An 18,958-nucleotide genomic window follows, 5' to 3' on the forward strand; every position below is an offset into this window, starting at 1 on the left:
ACACACACACACACACACACACACACACACACACACACACACACACATTTTTGAGAAAGTGCAGTAAAAGGATGTCAGGATAGAAAGCAGAGGGGAACACTAAAGAAAATCAAAGGAATTAGGCTAGGCATAGTGGTACACAGCTGAAATCCCAGCACTGAATAGGGAGAGGCCACTGTGAGTATAAGGTCATCCTGGTCAGCATAGTGAGTCAACTAGAGATGTGCTTTGAGACCTTACCTTAAAAACAAACAAGAGAACTAGGGTGGAGAAAGAAAACAAAAGGACTAGTTTAGGAGGTTTCAAGCTCTAATTAACAATAATTCTAGCAGGAAAGAAGGAAGGAGAAAGGGTACTGATGGTGGAAGAAATAAATTACATAAGAAAACAAAGTTTCAAAACTGAAGGGCATAAGGATTTGAAAGGTTTTGGTACCAGTTGCACAGGATTTGGGGAGGAGTTGAGATGCTTTTCTATCACTTCTGCAATGGAATCTGCTGAGAATTGGTGAGTACCCCAGCTCGGTACAGTGAAGTCCCTGCCCACGCTTTCATGCTAGGATGTGCCAGCCAATCACTGTTGGTGGAATGGTACCCCATTCTTCTCTTGCAAGAACAATGACTGAAAATGAGCTAGAGTCCGTGAGGGTGGTTTGAATCTATTTTCTCATTTTCTTCTCATAATAACACTGCAAGTTAGACAGCCCGATTTTCTGATGAGGAAGATGTGATGGGGCTAGAAAACTCTAAACGGTAGAAGTAGGACTCAGGGAAATTATTTGCTTTTCTATATGCCAAGTTCATAAAGGTGTGCGTCCCCAGTAAACCGCACTATCTCAAAGTAGTCGAATGTTCAAAACATCGTCTTCGTGGTTGTCTCTTAGCAGACTTTACACAGCCTTTGCTTGACCTTTGACCCCCAGAGTTACACTGCAGCATCTTAGAATCACTGCTTTTTTTTTTTTTTTTTTTTTTTTTTTCTGTCTGTGAGGTACTTTATTTTATCTTGATGGGTTACAGGGTCAGCCAACGCTGTCCCACGCTTACACCATAGAATATTAATTCTATGGCAAAGGATTTACATGGCTGAAGAATCCGGAACATACTTGTTTAATCAAATTTGTTAGGTTCTTTACTGTGGTTTTTAATATTCTGAAGTCTAGTTTCCATTTCCACAAGAGTGGTGAGGAATTCTGTGTCTCCTAACCTTACCTGACCTGAGCTCTTGAGCCGAGCCTCTCACAGGATTGCTGTGCCTCTCACATTGTCTGTATTATTTCAGTGCCCAGGATATTTTTTAAAAATTAAAAAAAAGTCCCTTTTGGGGAAGGTCCACTTTATTCCTTAGCTACATCATCCCTAATATGCGTACAGCTTTGATTGGGGGAGGGGCATGTACATGCATAATAAGAATTGAGTGGAAATCATAGAAATAACTGGGCTATCCGGGAAGTCATTTCTTGGTTACTGGATAGTAGTCATATGGTAATAGGGAGAGCATCTGAACCCTTAGTAATATACAAACCCAAAATCAACTTTCCTGGTCATGAGCAGTTTCAGCTTCCTTCCTCAGAGGAGCTGTGGATTGCAAAGAACACCTGTGCGATTGCTCCATCACCTTTGCTTTCATACAGGAGCCAGTAGGCAGGGGAGCAAGGGAGAGGCAGAAAAGAGAGGAACTGAGGTAACACCCAACTTGATTAAATGAGCCCCAGGAAACAAGAGCTGAATGGACTTTGGTCAGTGTAGAACATTTGCAGGTCTCCTTTTTTTGAAGTGGGGGTGTGGGGAGATGTCAAATCTTCCTAGAGATCCGGGAATGAAAATCCCACTTGGGTTTCCCTCTCCGGCTGCCCTCGCATGTATTTACCTCTCATTAGAAAAACACCGTTTTCTAGCAAACGCTTGTCCTCATCTCCAGATAGAGCTAGTGTTTCTGAAGGGCCCTGTTGTCAGAGCTTTATAGTAATTGGGATACTTTTTGCTAATGCTAAGTATGATTTATGCCTCCTCGTCTAAACAGCGAGCATAGCATCTTAGCGTGAGCCATGGGTGTTTTACCCAGCTGGCTCAGCAGCGCCCTGAATCTAGAGAGCAGAGCAGTTGGAGATCTGATGGGAGCATGGAAAATGAAAACTTTATGGAGGCTTTAATTCTCCAAATAAAACTAAGTGCCTCTTCCACGAATCATTACACAGATCAGAAACCCGACCCTGTCCCATCTGAGCCGCCCAAGCAACAGAGAAGCTTTTAAAAGCATCTCACAGAGCCTCTGGGTGAAGCGGGGCTAAAACAGAGAGGAGGTGAGCTCTCCTCCCACCCAATCAGTGGGACAGAGGAAGACTAAAGTTCAAGGTGGGATCAAAGTTCACGGGGGAAAAAAACGAGCCACAGCAGGATGACTGGACATGGCACCACAAATCCCAGGCCGTAGCTTGGCATTAGGACACTGGGCAAACCAACTTAGCTTCCCTCACGACGGCCAAAGTGAGGACGAGATTTTGGCACAGTGGATGTGAAAATGCATTGTAAAGCTATTTTAGCAATCAGTGTGAAGGGTTGTCGTGGCTGTCATTGTTGAGTTTGTCTCATAGGCCCCACTGAGGAGTGTTGAGAAGGACTAACTCAGAGATGAGAATGGTAGCAGAGGCTGTTCCCACCCCTCACCCCCAAACTTGTGCTTATTTTCAAACGTGTGTGTGTGTGTGTGTGTGTGTGTGTGTGTGTGTGTGTGTATGGAGAGAAGGAGAGAGGAAGGGGAGGAAAGGAGAGGGAAGGCTCCGTGGAAGGGTTAAAGCAAGATAGTACTGTAAAGTGATTCCAGATGTACAAATATTAATATCTCTTTTTCCCTGATGAATGAGAAGGTATGACCCAGCTGGGAAACTGCTAAAATTACCGGCGCCACCGAGACCTCAGCCGATGGGCCAGCACAGATTTTATCCTTACCCCGGCAGCTGTAACGCTGATGAAGGGCTCGGACCTGCTGCAGCAGGCTCTCCAGAACCTCGCTCTGTCCCTTGTGTCTGGGCTCTCTGTCGTCATAGTCTTTCCAGTCTATTGAACAAAAGAAACAAACAGAGAGACATTTTAAAGCCGAGGCGCTGGGGTTTTGTGTTTAGTGCCCACAGGCTCCGTGGGTGAGCACCCAGCACACGCAGAACTGGCAGGCAGCGATGCCGACCGACGGTTTGGGAGCTGCCATTGTTCAGAACCCTATGCAAAACAGTAATTGTGGTTGGCTTCTTGTGTTGGGCAGTTTTTTGGGCAAGAGAAAATAGTACTTGAGAGCCAAAAGAAATAGGAAATTTGGAAGCCCAATATCTCCTCTCCTAGGCCTCTCCCCCCTTCCTCAGCATCCCTTGTCCTGATCAGCACCCCTGTTACCTCTTCACTCGGAACCCCAACTTTCAACTGGATTTTCACAGTAGAAAAGACGGGCGAGAATGTGCAGACTAGATGAAATCCACAGTCCCAATGCTTTTATTGTAGGTTTCACACTTTTGGCCAAATTGACATTTCTTTCCAAGGAAAGAGCCCACATCAGATGCCAAGAAATGGAAATCTACATTTTGCTCTAATGAATGTCTGCTTTGGTTAGCTGGCACAGCAGCCCCTGCACATACTCCGAGCCACCAACCACCCTGTCTGCTCCGTCTCTAAATATACAGTATTAGCTTACATGGCAAATTTAAATTGCAGTCCCCACTGAGATTGTCTCTCCCTTCTATTTTCATTCCATTTGGCTATAATGATATCAAGAGTAATAACTCATATGGGACTAATGTCAAGATTGCAATTCTGCTCTAGATTTTTTTCCCCCAGCAGGTCAGTCACTTCATTGTGCAACCCCGCTTCTATTTTTCCTCTTCTAGTTTTTCCCCCTGAACATCTCAATGGCAATAACTTCAAGTACATCTATCTCCACGAAGGCTAGTCACTCCCCCTCAGAAAAGCCACTGAGTCTCAAATCACTCCCTGACAGAATTAGTCTAAAATACAGAGTCTTCCTCATTCACACAGTCAAGTACTTCATAGCAGATAGGTCCAAGCATCTCACAGGGGTCCATGCACAGCCCAGGGATGTATACATTTAGGAGGGACATCGCTGGTACTCAGCTAAACCCAGAGAGGGTTTATTACATCAGGCAGGGTAAGGTACAGTTAGGTCGTGGGGTCTGCTCTAAACTCCAACTTGAGCACTGCCTCTTCCTATTCCCAGGCAAGTCCTTTTTGTCATTAGGGCCTTCACTCCCTAACTTGAAAAACGAGGATGGTGTCTGTCTTGTGAGAGGTTTATGGGGATGAAATGAGATTTTCATCTCATCTCATTATTAGGGACCTGGCACAAAGCCTGTCTTGTGACAGGCATTCTGTAAATAAGACTTGAAGGCGAGTTAGTATGGAAACACTACTTTTCATCCCATCTGATGATTATCTAAGAAGAAAGAGGCCTCAGAGATCTTCAAGTCCCTCTTCATTCCCATTCTCTCCTACGTATGGTTCTCCATTTTACCTTGAGGAAGATGAAGCTGAAACATCCCTTCCCCATTCCAGACCTGTGTCACTCAGTTCGGTGGCCCTGCCAGCATTATGACAAGTGATCTAGTGATCCCATGTGTAGTGGTCATGCTCATTTCATTATTCTGTGCACTTTTGGGCAAGAGAGTTAGAACTTATTTGGAGTTCTTCTGTTGGGGCTTAGTTCTGGTCAACTCTGGAGACAGAACATTGGCCTTTGTAGACTGTTCCTTGTGGGCAAGATCCATGACTTAACTCCTTTTTGCCTCACTTTTCTCCTCTGCAAAGTCAGTTTTTAATCTCCTTTGGAAGATAAGATTGAAAGAAAAAGAGTATGAGTCAGGTAGCATCCCAGCACACAGGAGATGCCCAGTATGCTATTGGCGAGGCACCGGGAATACAAGCATGATGGTGTTGAGGAAGGCTGGCCCATTTGAAGCTTAGGGAAATAACCGCCAGAGGCCTTTAGACCATTTACAGTGCAGCTTGCATCTGGACACAGAATAAACAATTGCCCTCATGGCCCCACATGGGTCTTTGCTCCTTTAGTTGAAGTCATGGCTCTCAAAGTGCCCATGGTGCAGTGAAGATGAGTAGGAGCCTGCGCCGGAGTGATACTCCTGGGTGGCTGAGTTAGTACATGGACCTGAACATGGTAATATGTTCTAATGAGTCTTAATGCTGTCATCAGTACAAGGAGGGGTGTAGGGGCAGTGGAATGGGCCTCCGCTTTTCAGCCTAGTCCTATTACATTGGAGATGAGTTGGCTCTGATGACTTTACGATACATAAGAAAATTGCTAATGCTCAATTGCAGCCCAAGCAAGCTCTGAGCAATGCCAACATTTTGGAAAAGAGTGTTTTTTTTTATTTTTATTTTTTTTATGGGTTTTTTTCCCCCCTCATAGATGTTGGGAAAGTTCTGATGACTACATAAAATGGGAGACTTCAGGGATGAGGGAGAAAATTGAAAATATATTAAGAAATCAGGAACCTGACAGGAATAAACTTAGCCTGGTAGGAAAAGGGCAGATTGTTTCACATAATACAGCTCACTGTTCTGGTAATGAGACACTTCAATCGCAACACAATGCAGAGCTTACACTCACTGGGCCATATCAGGGCTTTCCTGATCGTAACTCAGACAAGCCTGTCTGGGTGCTTTTCTCTTATTATGTACCATACCATATAACATAAGTCTATAAAAACACATTAAGGCCTTTTGTAAAAATATTAAAAAAAAGTTTTATAGCTTACTGGAACATATTACCAAATTTCCAATTACTCTGTCATGTTAGAGTACATTGTCCTCTAGTAAATATCTGAAGACTGATACACGTTACATCACAATGTCATACTCTGTTTATAAATAGAATGGGAGTGTTTTTATATTGTTCTTTCCAAGCGATATGGCATGTCTGCAGCAACTCTAACCACATGCTAGGCTTTCTGTTCTTTGCCAGCTACCCTTGCTAATCAAGCACACCGTTTTAGGAAGCATTGCGTTTCGCTGTGTTAATTACCAACAAATAAATGACTCATCTAAGCCCTGAACAACCGTTCCTGTCATTCCGGAGAGTGGTCTACACATGAGCTTGTGTGAGGGGCGTCCGGACAGAAAGCGAAGCTTACGGAACCCAGATATCTGAGCTTTAGAAGTTAAACCTCGTCTGCAGGTAAGTATTTGTGTGGGGTGCGTCTTTGCCATTGGTTCCCCTCCCGTGCTCCCAGGTTAACCGAGACTAGCCTTTTTGTGTTTTCTATTGCTCCATCTCCAATACTACACACCCCTGCCTTTGCCAATAGGACTGGTTCCTCAGTGTCTCACCCTTGCTAGTCCCAGAGTATGTTTCTGATAAGTCTTTAGCAATGGAAATGTCCAAATAAGACTCATGATGAAATCATCAAATGAAGAGGGAGTCTGGAGAGCAGTGGTATCGGTGGTCCAGGGCCGTGTGTAACCCTGTATCACCAAACAATCCTCCTGGAGGTGGTAGACGTGGTTGGCTGGTCTTCAGCCTGCTTTTCTGTCTGATAATGGGGCTCTGGTTACCATAGGAGACATAGAAGGGTCTTGACAAATTCAAGTTTTGAATCACGGTCCAGCTGTGTACCCGTGATGTGTCCTCCGGGAAAGCCTCTGTCTGAATTACTGTGCGAAGGCTGTGCTCTGTAAAATAGGCCTCTAGGTTATCGCTCCCTCCTCCTCATCATCAAAGAGATCACGGCTACTGTATAAAGTTCTTAGGTTAATGCCCAGAACGAAATGAGTTTTATGGAGGTTCTCTCTGATGGTGGCATTGCCACAGATGACAATGACAGTGATGCAAATCCACAAGGCTGTAGGGAAGATGAAGGATTTCTGTGAGGGTAAGGAGAGACACTGCGCACAAAGCCCACAATTTATCACCTGGCTCATGGTTTGTCTTTGATGAAAGGTTGTCATAACATTTGAAAATTATAAACACACAAACCAGAAACCTCATAAACTCATAACCCAGGTATCTACTATTAACTGTGTGTGTACCTGTCTGTCTGTGTGCATGTGTACACACATATATGCACATGTGAAGGTCAGACCTGAAACTTGGGTGTCTTCCTTAGTTGCCATCCATCTTTGTTTTAGAAACATTGTCTCTCATTGAGACATGCTTGCTAGACTGCCTTAGCCTCCTTCTGCTTCTGTCCCTACCCCAGTGCTGGGGCTACAAAAACATACCTGGCTTTCTTATGTGGGTTTTGGAGATCAAATTCAGGTCCTCGTGCTTGTGTGGAAAGCACTTTACTGCCTCAACCACCTCCCCAGCCCACTGTTAAATTCTGATAGCGATCTAGACACAACCTAGCCAGTTGTAGATAAACTAATGGTTAGATGGATGGAGTTCCTCCATTCATCTTCCTCCTCCTCCTTGTCATCATCATCATGATCATCATTATTTTACATACAGGCTCTATTTTGGGACTTTTTGTACAGTCCTACACAATGGGTTTTTAAACATGTTTTTAGTGATTGTTCACGTTTGGTTCTTTAATATGGACGTGAATATACCATACTTCACTTGTACACGAACACGGGGCTATTTGTTTTCTTTGCTACACATGGTATGAAGCCACTATCGATATACTGCTGTAGCGCACATTTTGAACGCAGCTGTTCGCATCCTTACTTCTTCAAACTAGCCCCAAAGTGTGCAAAGTGAGGTAGAAGGAAACAAAGATCCATAAGGCATTTGAATGTGATACAAGCTATGTTCCAAAAAATATTAAGCAGCTCTCACTCGTACAAGAAGTGCAGGGCATGACTCTTAATTATGAATGACAGTAATAACTTTCCGAACAGATGGAAATACAACCTGGAGTGTGAGGCTCATTGTCAAGAACAGTCTCTACTCTTTTGTCTGGCTGAAGATGTTTGTTCTGCGTAATTAAAATTTCTGGTTATACCAAACACAGGGAGTTATAACAAACATACCAGGCATAAATTATTCATCGTCAAATGACTGGAAGAAGTCTTTGCTGGTTCCTCAGTCACCACTGAAAGTTTTAGATATTTTATTTGTTGCAGGGTGAGTACTAATAAAAAAAAAAAGCTTTCCTTTGGCAGACTGTCTTTAACTCAAAGGTGTTTGGTTTCATCCTCATAGGAGACCAATGGGATGAGTGCACTGCAGGCAAGGAAAGGAACCCTGAGAACTAAAAATGGCTGGCCACTCTCATGGTGTCCTCTCCATCCCTACAAAGCCCTGCAAGAGGATGCGACTTAGACCTGTTCTACTTAGACCCATTCTACAGATGTTGAATTGAAGCTGAGATTTTTTTTTTTCCCATAACTTTTGAAGGCTACCGCTAACGAAAGACACCACTGTTAGCAAACTGCTGTCATTTCAAATGCCCCCTTCCCTCCCCTGAGCTGCCACCCTCTGAGCATTCCTGTAGAGGGACCATTCTTCCAGGGCTGCTGCTAGAAGGAGCTGTGGGGGAGGGGAGCTGGCAGGGGCACCCAGGGGTTGGAGCAGCCGAGCATGTTGCCATCCCGGAAGTACTACCACCTACTAGAGGGCGAGGCACAGGCTGGAGTTGTGGTCTGAGCTGGTCCCCATCCTTTCATGTTGTAAGCCGAGACTCGAACAAAATACTGTTGGCCCTGCAAAGAAGTGAAACAGGATACCTCGTCAGGCATTGTAATCCATCACATTTGGAGGATTCTCTTGGTTTCTGTGCACTTTCTCGATTTCAGAATTGGAATATCATAGTTACTTTTCCTGACTCCCCATGGCCCTAAATTATATGCCAGTTCTCTCTCTGTCTCTCTCTCTCCATACATATACATATATATTTGTATGTATAAAATCAATTTCTCATCTAATATATTCTGGTCACAGTTTCCCTTCCCCCAACTCTGCCTACATCTCCCTCACTTTGCCACCCACTAAACTCGTCCTTTCTTCCTCTCTCTTCACAAAACCAACAAACCAACAGACAAACAGACAAACAAAAAGCCCCAACCAAAGAACAAAATAAAATAAATAAAAAGAATAAAACAAAATGAAACAAAAGACTAACACACACACACACACACACACACACACACACACACACACCACAAATTCTTCCAACCCACACAGCTTTACAAGGTTTACTAACAACAGCAATCTCCCACCCTCGCCTTTTTCTACTTATTTTCCCTCTCCAAAGGCGACAGCCTTCAATCAGGTTTCTTTAGAAAGTTAGCAAACTACGATAAATCTCTTGGCAGACTAGCGCATGAAGGCAGAACTCCTCCTTTCAGTGGCTGCATAGTCCTTGACTATGAGCAGAGAGCCCTTCATTTTCTCAACCAGTCCTTTACTGGTGGATTCTGGGATTCTTTCCGTTTTGTGCCACAATAAATAGTGCTCCAGTGAGCATCCTTAACTTAGCTGTTCGGGCATGAAAAAAAAAATCAACTTTCTGATGTGACTTCAAGTTTAAAGCCACTATTAAAAGGATGGCCTATTTTCTTTAACGTCTTTTTATGGCATTAAGAATTAAGGTGTTGATTTTTGCTTGCTGATAATCCTTTAAAGTGTTTTGTATGGTTTTAGTATTTGCTTTGAGGTTTCTTTCTTTTCTTATTTTGTTTTATTTTCTCTGTGAGACCAAAGGGGTGGTAGAGAAGCCAATATCGGGTGAACAATTGCTTACTATAAATGTAAAATGGTGTTTGCGTTAAAAAAAGAAATCTTTGTGGAGAGTTTGCTAGGATTTCAATGATATTGCCTTGCCATATGATGACGTTAACACCTTTCTCTTTAACATTGAAAATTGGGTTTCATGCACCTCGAGGTTATAGGGATGGCCTAGAACTATAAATTCACTTCCAGGGGTTTATATGCTCAGCATAATGCCTGCACTGCTCTGATTGGATGGCGGAGTGGAAAAACCTCATCCCTGGAGAAGCCAGTTTAGATGTCAGAGAACCTCTCTGTGGAGAGTTTTCCATTTTTATCACGATATCACTTTTTCTTTTAAGCAGTGAAAATTCCCTGGGGTTCTTCCTGGCCTCCTTCCACCGTGCGAGCTGTGGTGTTGGAGCCAGTCTTCTCCTGATAGCATCTCTGGGGCCACCCACTTGGGGGGCTTTGTTTGCTCTGGTGATCCACAGTTCTGCTCTCTGGTGTAGACATGCGATTAGGACCAAAAGCCAGGATTCTTGGTGGTGACCAAACCACCAACAATTCTCTTAGAATAATCTGGACGGCAGCTTTTTAATGCTAGGTTTCGGGGTTATGTAGTACGGATAACTATTTTAATTGGCTAACCTCTAAGAAAACAACAGAAATATTTCTGTGCTCCTCCCATATGAAGGTCTTACGATGTTAATTATTTGTGTTGGATTTTAGAAGTTTGAGATTACATTTAAAAGATCTTGATTTAAAAATTATATATATGTATAACGTATGTATTTATAATAACATCTTCTGAATTGTAATTGTTTGAGGAAATTCAGAGTTTCCTCAGTCTGAGCAGATTTGCTAGGTGTTTCTACTTTTTGCATTGTGGATGCTCATTTGTGGTTCATAAATAAATAATTAATATTTGAGTTAGATTGGTTGAACAAATAAAGATGGCTAGTTCCAGCTTTTCATTCACAGTTAGTTTATGTTACAGAAAGATTGTACCTTTGCCATGTATAAGTTTCTTTTGTGTGGTAGCTGATTTAGGCAGGTTTTTTTTTTTTTCTTTCTAATCAGAGGAAAAGGATTTCTCTCAGGAAATTGTGTGACTCCAATTGATGACGGATCTCAGTGAGGCGGTGGGGGTGAGGGCTAGATGAGACTGTTATTTTTACCATCAGACAGGGAGTCAAAATTGGATCTCTCGGAGCCTTTGATCCCCTTGCAGATTAGACTGTGATCCAGAAAGCAGCCGCTTTCAAGGCTCGCACGAGGCCAGTTTCTTTCTGATCTCCTTAGAACATGGCAGCTTACAAAGTGGTTCATGCTGTCTGCTCGCCCCTTTGTGAGACTCAGATTATGGGTACCAGACATATCACACTTAACGAATGGCAGTTCTTGTCAGAGGGCTGGGTGTTGGCTGAGTGGGCATTTGCTACCAGGAGCCCTGTGCAAAAGGCAGAGGATGGCAAATCCATCAGGAGGACACTTACTGTGGTGAGTCCTGTGATTGTGCACCTCAGGGTCTGCAGGTTGTCCATGATGATCTCCCCGGCCAAAGGGGAAAAGTCTTTAGACATGCTCCATTCCACTGTGGGGGAGGGGGAGAATAAGACCAGACTCAGTTACATGATAACCAGTGCTGCAAGGAATGCCTTTAACGATGGTCCTCCCCTCCCTGCCCCCATCCTCGCATAGCTCACAGTCCTCCTTGGATGTCCTCACATTCCCTTTCCAAGTTCACCTTTTCTTTAAAAGTGAGCCTCTCCCCTCCAGAGAAAAATAACTTAATTTTCATTCACATAGCTCGTAAGTTTTTAAATATCGATAGCTATGATTTATATGACAGTAGGCATGCATTTTGTGATGTTCTTAATGTGAGCTATAATGCATACTAAATATGCATTGGTTAATGACAAGGATGTGCTCTGCGGAATTCATCATTATTAGGTAATTTCCTTGTAGCAACATTGTAGACTGTACTTACGCAAACCTAAGTCAGCATGCACTAGGCAATAGACATTTAGCTCATCTTTTATTGAAGTGTCTTTGGGGTGAATGCTCCTAAGTTTTGTTCATGAGGCCATTGCTATGTAAAGACGCTGTGTACACAAACACACATCAGGGACATCAGGTCATTGAATATAGCAAAGGGTCCGTTAGGATACTTCTTAATTCCCAAGTCTCCTTTTATTGAAAATGCTTTTTCGAAGTCTCATTACATTCTCATCTCAGATGAAGACACTTTCTGCTCAGTTCCTCCTGCAGCACCCTCTCCTGAAAATACCCTCTCCCTCCAGTGTCTTGTATGCTAAGCTCTTCTGCTCCCCACTCAGCCTTCTCCCAGCTTTTCTCCACAGCTTTCCCTGGAGCTGGGGTTTGTGGCTGACCTGCCCAGTGCTCTTTTCCTCTGACATCCTCAAAGAAGGTGTTCACCCACGCTTATGTAACTCAAATTCCAACATCCCATCATAGTATGCGACTGTACCCTTTCATAGCATCTTCCGCCGGATGCACAGGCCACAGTCGGAGGAAGATGAATTGGACATCACAGGTGGAAGCTGGTGTCTTACATAACTGTTTGCATACAGGAGGGACTAAAAGCAAACAGCGACAAAGCAGGAGCCCTAGGAGCCGAAGCCACATGGAAACACCTACCTCTTGACGACAAACAAGAGACATGAAGACTTATGATATATTCTCTATGGCACCTTAATAACTGACAATTAAGACAAAGTGGCTCTCAGTTTGCTGCCCTGTGGGTCATCCGTCTCTCATTTGGGGGCTGCTGTCTTCATCCCCTGCCCCTCCTCTCTGTCCTTTGAAAGTCCAGCTTGCTTTCTTCACTCTCTAGGCATCACTCTCCCTAAACTTCCCAGAGCTCCCTTAGCTGGTAGCAGCCATGAAGGAGGACGTGCTTCTGGCCTCCCCTACTGTTTTGCAGCCTTCCTTTTTCCAGGCTACAGCTCTCTAGGTTTCTCCCACTTCTTTGACTGTCTCTGACTAAGTTCCTCCTGGCTCCTCCTCTTCCTTTTTCCAGTTGATGCTATGTTCCTGGGGTGAAATGGTGGGTGATGGCGTTGTTAGCCTTTTCTTTTACTCTGTGTGCTTGCCCCTGGTGCTTACATTATCTTTTGTGTCTCTGGGGGTCTTAAACGTGTGACTCTAGGTATGGCCTCTCTCTTGCACTTGAGCTTCCTCCTGTAAATTTCCCACGAGTACCCCTGCTTTGTCTGAATTCTCTCTAAGCGTGTCTCCTTGCCAAGACTCTTTTCTCAATGTTAGTGAATTGAATCTTCATCTATCCAACCACCAGACCAGAGTCTCAGCACATCCTTGTCTTTCTCCTACTTCCTTACAACCAGCTGATGACTAAACACGGAATTTCCATTTCCAAACTGGCTCCTGTCAACTCCTCATTTCTTCTTTTACTGTGGCAATCCTGGAACAGATCTTGATAGCTACAAGTTTGGCTCTTCATCCATAAAGAGATCTTCAAACAATAGCTAAGCTTCAAACTGAGAATTAAAGGTTAAAGTCATTATTTATCCTATCTCTTCATTGCATTTAGTTGCTTTGGGGATAAAATGAAATCTTAGCAGGGCTCTCAAGGACCTTCATATCTGACCCCAGCCAGGACTACTGTTCTTTTCCTTTGCTGTGTGCAAAGAAGGGCTTTCTGCTGTAAGACCCTGTTTAGCTGATCACGATGTATATTTTGCTATTTGTGACTCTTCGCCTTCCAGTCTTTGGTTGGTGAAATGCTGATGAGCCTGTGAGACTCAGCAAAGTCCACTCTAGGACCCTCGGACATAACTGATTCTCCTGATTTGTGTTACCAGCATGTTCTGTCCGCATTAGCACCGTATTTTGTTTTACGGTATGCAGCCTTTTCTCTTGTTAATTGTGAGAAACCTGAGAAGTGGCCCTCATTCTTTTCCCCCCTGGTACTACATATAGATTTTGTAGTTTATGTATGTATCTACACAAATACACACATTCCCAGAAAAGTACTTTCTACAAAATAGTGATTTTTTTTTCTTTAATGTCAGGCTTTTCCTGTCTCCTGCCTTCGAAGCTCTCAGACATATTATAAAATGTAATTAGAGTCAAATGAGTAAGATTACGAATCAACTTCCAGGTCCTACCTGCATTGCCTTATCCTGTGTAGCATGAAACCCATAAATATATATTTTATTTGCCTGAGGCAGAGTCTCACTTTGTTGCCCAAGTGGGTGTAAAACTTCCTACATAGCTTAGGCTGGCCTTGAACTCATGATGATCCTCCTACCTCAACCTTCTAATTGTAGGTATGAGTGGCCATATCTGGCTCACATATATACTTTAAGGAAGATGTATATATCTTCTGTATATATTATATTAATTATTTTTACATATTTATAATATAAATAATATATACATGTATTATATGTAATATAAAATATATAAATAGATAATAAATTATATAATATATAACATATAATATATATCCTTAAATATAATATAAAAAGAAGATCTTTTAAAAATATATGATATGTTCTTTACATCTAGATTTTATATAAATGCATTATATATTAAACTATGTACATAATTATTTCAAACTATTTTATTCTTCTGATGAGCTACTAGCTCTTGAAGAGGCTGAGTCTCTTAAAGTGAAAATTGAGAAAACTTTGTAATCAGAGAAAAATGTCACCCTGAACTGAAGGTAAACAGCAGCAGCAGCAACAAAGCAATGCAAGAGTTAGCATTCAAAGCTAAAACAAAAAACAAGAACAAAACAAAACAAAACAAAAAACTGAGTAGCAAAGGCTGGAGAGACCACAGTTCAGAGCACTGCCTGCTTTTACAGAAGTTCTGGAGTTGGTTCCCCACTGTCCACAGGGCAGCTAATAAGTGCCTGTAACTTCAGTTCCAGGGGCTCTGGTGACTACCAGGCATGCATGGGGTGAACATACATATGGAATGCATGCACACATAGACATACATACACACACAGGCTTTGACATATACAGATGAAATAAAAGTAAAACATCTTTTAAAAAGGCAGCAAATACACAAACACATCTAGAAGAACCAACACGTGGGGGAGCCCGTAGGGGAGAACTCTAGAAACAAAGAGACCCTTGACTGCTCCGTACCAGGTGCTCTTTACAAGAATTCAACCAGACTTCCTCAGAAGGCCTCTGAGAGAGGAGTCCTGGATCTTGCCCTCAGAAAAGAACTGGCTAAGAGAATAGCATCAAGAACCTGAATATTGTTGAGAAACAAAGAACTCCGTATCCTCAGCATGGGAGATGGCAGAGCACGTCTGCCCACTAGGCAGCAGGCAGCAGCTAGTCAGTCTTCCCCGGTCAGCTGTTTGCCTCCAATCCAGCGGTTCTCAGCCTTCCTGACGCTGCGATCCTTTCGCACAGTTCCTTACGTCGTGGTGACCCCAACCATAAAATGACTCTCGTTCCTACTTCATAACTGTGATTTTGCTACTGTTGTGAATCACAACGGAAATATCTGTGCTTTCTGATGATCTTAGGGAGCCCCTGTGAAGAGGTTGTTCAACCTTTCCCCCACCCCCAGAGGTCGTGGGCCCACAGGTTGAGAACCACTGCTCTAATTCCTGCTGCAGTGACGAGACATCTTCACTTGTCTTTGTCCTTTGTTCCTTGGGATTCCTTCAGCTTCCCCCACAGAAGCTGCTCAAGGAAGGCAGAACCCTGTTGCTCCTCTGACATATATGAATCACTGGCCAGAACAGCCAGCTTTGGACAGGCTTTCTCATAGACCCAGGCTCCTTTCTATTTTCCAGTGCAGAACATGAGAATCAACAGTCTGAGGGCCTGGATCACACTGACATCTAATGCAATGGTGGGACAAGGGCCGCCCCCGAGGCTGGCTGCAAAATGGGAACCTCCTGAGATGACATCCACCGAGACAGACCTGTGCCAACAGCAGCCATGCCACCTGGAATGCCATTTCATCTACCCGGTCAACAGCACCACGAGTGTGGAGAAACTTCAGGCTCAACTCCTGTCACCCAAGACTTCGAGTAAAAAGGGGTATTTTTATATAAATCTTGATCCACAGGAAAACGACCCCGGCACAGAGCCCCATGCTGAAGTTTTCCAGGGAAGGGCTGGGACTCTGGTCTAACAATTCAGTTGACAGCCTCAAATCAGAGGAAGCGTTAGTAGGAATTATAACAGAGTGCTTGGCAAGCCATCAGTGAAACTCTGCTCAAAGATACAATGCTTAACATTTCTGAAGAAACCACTGTTTTTGTCTGAACAGAAAGTATTTCTGCTTTATTGAAATGTGCTTTACAAAAACATGTTTCGGTAGAACATGAGGACCTGGCTTCTTGACAGACAAAACAAAACCGGAGGTAGGTTCCGCTCCGAGGCTGCCTGATCTTACATGGAAGTCTGATTAGATCCTGTGACCCATCTGATAGGTTTCAAAGGTGACGGGGTTTGAGAAAAAGAATTCAGATCGGAGGGTGAGGTTTCTCCTCATGGGGTAGCCAGCCTGTTGGTTTGCCAACAGTTTTTCTTCTCCACGTCCTTCTTTGGGTTGGGGGTAGGGGAGGTCAGGGGTGGGGACGGGGTAGCTGTTTTTGGCCTGAAGGTACATGAAGATGAAAGTTGCTTATGATCAGCTGGAGGAGAAGAAGAGAGCAGGGCACAGGAGTCCCTTTGAGAGCAACAGGAGATTTTAGGAAGGCGATGGAGCATGACCCCTCTGGAAAGTTCTCCGCAGGCAGTTTAAAGACTCTGTAGTAGAACCCTGAGAAAATTACGTTTTCTAAATCCCCAGAGGACGAGAGGTATAAGACCAGATAAGATACATAATCTGAAGACAAAGATCACAGAGACCGTCTCTGTTTAGTTTGGGAACAGAAGCAGGGTTAAACCACGAGGAGGCTCATGATAACTGAGAGTGAACACAAAAAGGTGTCAATGCCCCTTAAAGTCAGGCTGTGGCTCAGAACTCTGATTTACTGTATTTATGTCAGATAACTATGGCTATTCAAATGACAAGCTTTGTGATTTTAGCAAATATTTAATTTTTACCCAGGCTTCAAAAGCACTGAGTCATTTGGGGCAGTGCTATAGTTTGAGTGTGGTTTGCCCTGGCTGTGCCAATTGTGGTCTCCAATGTACCAGGGCAGGGAAGCAGTAGTGTCCTTGAGAGACGGTTTGGTTGTTAAGAGGAAGTAATGCTGCTCTCACAGGAGTGGTCAGTTCTTATGGACCTGTCTAGTTACCATGAGAGTGGGTCATCTCAAAACGAGGCAGTCTCCCCTGTTCTGTCTCATCTGTACATTTTTGCTTTCAGCTGTGAGTTAAAGAAGCATGCGTTTTTGTTGGTATCACCCACCTGGACTTCCCAGCTTCCAGAACCCTGACCCAAGAGAAAAGCCACTTTCTGTCATAAATTAACCAGTGTCAGATATATTGTTCTAGCACCAGAAATGAACTAAGACGGGCCCGGAAAGTCCTAGTCTTCACACCACAGCGACTCGATGGAAGCTTTTTAAAACACAGTTCCAAAGTTTAGCAAGAAGAAGATCTCCCAAAGGTGTCACAGACGCAATGTCAAGATCCATGACTCTACAAGCAGAGAGCATCACCTACAGCAGGTACAGCGCAAGCTGTGGAGTGCTGTGGCCTGCACGCTTCTCCTCCGTCTCAGGCTGCTTCTTATTCCAAAGGATAAGGACAACCCAGAAGCAAGAGCATTGACAAACAACCCTGCATTGGTGTTGAACTGGTTTCTCTCGAGTCGAAAAAAAAAATCCCAAACAGGAAGCAACACTGCCAACACACAAATAAGACCTGCTACCCTGCAGATCCTCCAGTCACGGGTGCCTCATCCGTCCAGAGCATACTCGGGAAGACCAGGCTGTGAAAGTTGGGTTTTCTACACAATCCTCTCCCCGGCCCCTCTACCACACGCCCCAGCTTCATTGCTTATGCTGCCTTGACTTCAGGGGACCTGGTCCTTGTAGCATCCCCCAACTTCCCAGGGCACGCACCCCTGCCAATCTCCCCTCCCCCAGCAACTTTCAGACTTCTCCAAGAAGCTCCCGCTTCCTCCTTTGTTTTATGTTTTTCGTGTAAGAGGTCAGAGCAGAGGTTGGGATTTCAGAATTTTGATTCCCTTGATGGCCCCAGGTGCCTCCTCTATAAATGGGAAGCTCCTTTGTGGCAGGGACTGTCTGTAAATAGTGCTGTTCCCGAAAGCCCATCTTGGTCTTTACTCAGTAATAGCATCTCTGGAAACATCAGGTGGGTTGGATATTCGATTTCTGCTTTGGGGATGCTTAAAGTCTAACGTATGCACAACTCTGATGGCTCTACGTAGCTACCTTTAAAAAAGAATAGTGTTGGAATAGATTAAAACACAAATCAGAAAGAGAGTGGCTGTTGACTGAGCTGCTCCACTAGGGGTTGAGTTAGCGATTAGCTTCCTGTCTTCCATAGCCCAGAATCCTGGACCCTTCATTTGTCCATATATTGCCTCTTAGGAACCAAAGCAGAAAGAGACAGATGTAAAAAAAGGGGGGTGGGGACATTTCCGATTTCCTATCAGCTCTTCTATGGAACCAAAACAGCATTCTTGCTGGTCATACTCTGGCTGGCGCCTGAGCTAATGAATGGAATTTGGCTAGACTGCCCAGCCCAACACTAGTATTATGAAATCTTCCTCCGAGCCATCTAAATGTGCAGTTTCTAACCTTGCAGGCTAAGCCCAGCACAAGAGGAACAGAGAGGGAGGGAAGGACACACCCACCAAGAGACCCAGTTGCAATCAATCGCAGCCATTTCTATCGATGAGAAACGGCTCGGTACAGTGAGAACCCGCTCAACTCTTGTGGCTTTTAAATTGGGAACTGACATGAAAACTGCCGGGGAGTCTTTTTTAGCTCTGATAGAATGTGAGGTTGGAGCTGCTTGCATTTTTTTTTTTTTTCATCTTAAATTCCCTTGGTAGTCCTAGGAGCAGGGGCATGCGTTACTTTCAAACAAGAATCTTTATTGTTTGCACAGCACACGGTCATCCAGTTAATTAGAAAAACATTTTCCCCCAAATTAAATTTCCCTAGGAAAACAATGATTTAAATTAAGGGCAAAAAGTCTCCCCGCACACCCCAATATCAGGAACACTTTCCTGCGCCTACCCCCTCTAGAAGACTAAAATCGAAGTTGGGATCGGAAGGCTGCATTTATCTCTTTAGTGTCAGAATCTCCCATCCACAAAAGTAGCCTGAGCTAATTTACCT

The 18,958-nt window shown here is 43.8% G+C and overlaps 1 protein-coding gene across 1 annotated transcript in view; it reads right to left on the minus strand.

Moving 5' to 3' along the window:
* Ankfn1 (ankyrin repeat and fibronectin type III domain containing 1) overlaps positions 1-18,958 on the minus strand; it is a 138,605-nt gene that overhangs the window by 57,751 nt on the left and 61,896 nt on the right. Inside the window, exons 5-7 of the mRNA XM_055620387.1 lie at positions 11,169-11,266; positions 8,573-8,663; positions 2,949-3,056 (exon numbers count right to left, since the gene is read on the minus strand). Of these exons, the coding sequence (XP_055476362.1) occupies positions 2,949-3,056; positions 8,573-8,663; positions 11,169-11,266 (297 nt within the window). The remainder of the gene's footprint in view (positions 1-2,948; positions 3,057-8,572; positions 8,664-11,168; positions 11,267-18,958) is intronic.

Source organism: Psammomys obesus, unplaced genomic scaffold (assembly GCF_907164565.1).
Source record: "Psammomys obesus unplaced genomic scaffold, mPsaObe1.curated_primary_1811, whole genome shotgun sequence".
NCBI lineage: Eukaryota > Metazoa > Chordata > Mammalia > Rodentia > Muridae > Psammomys > Psammomys obesus.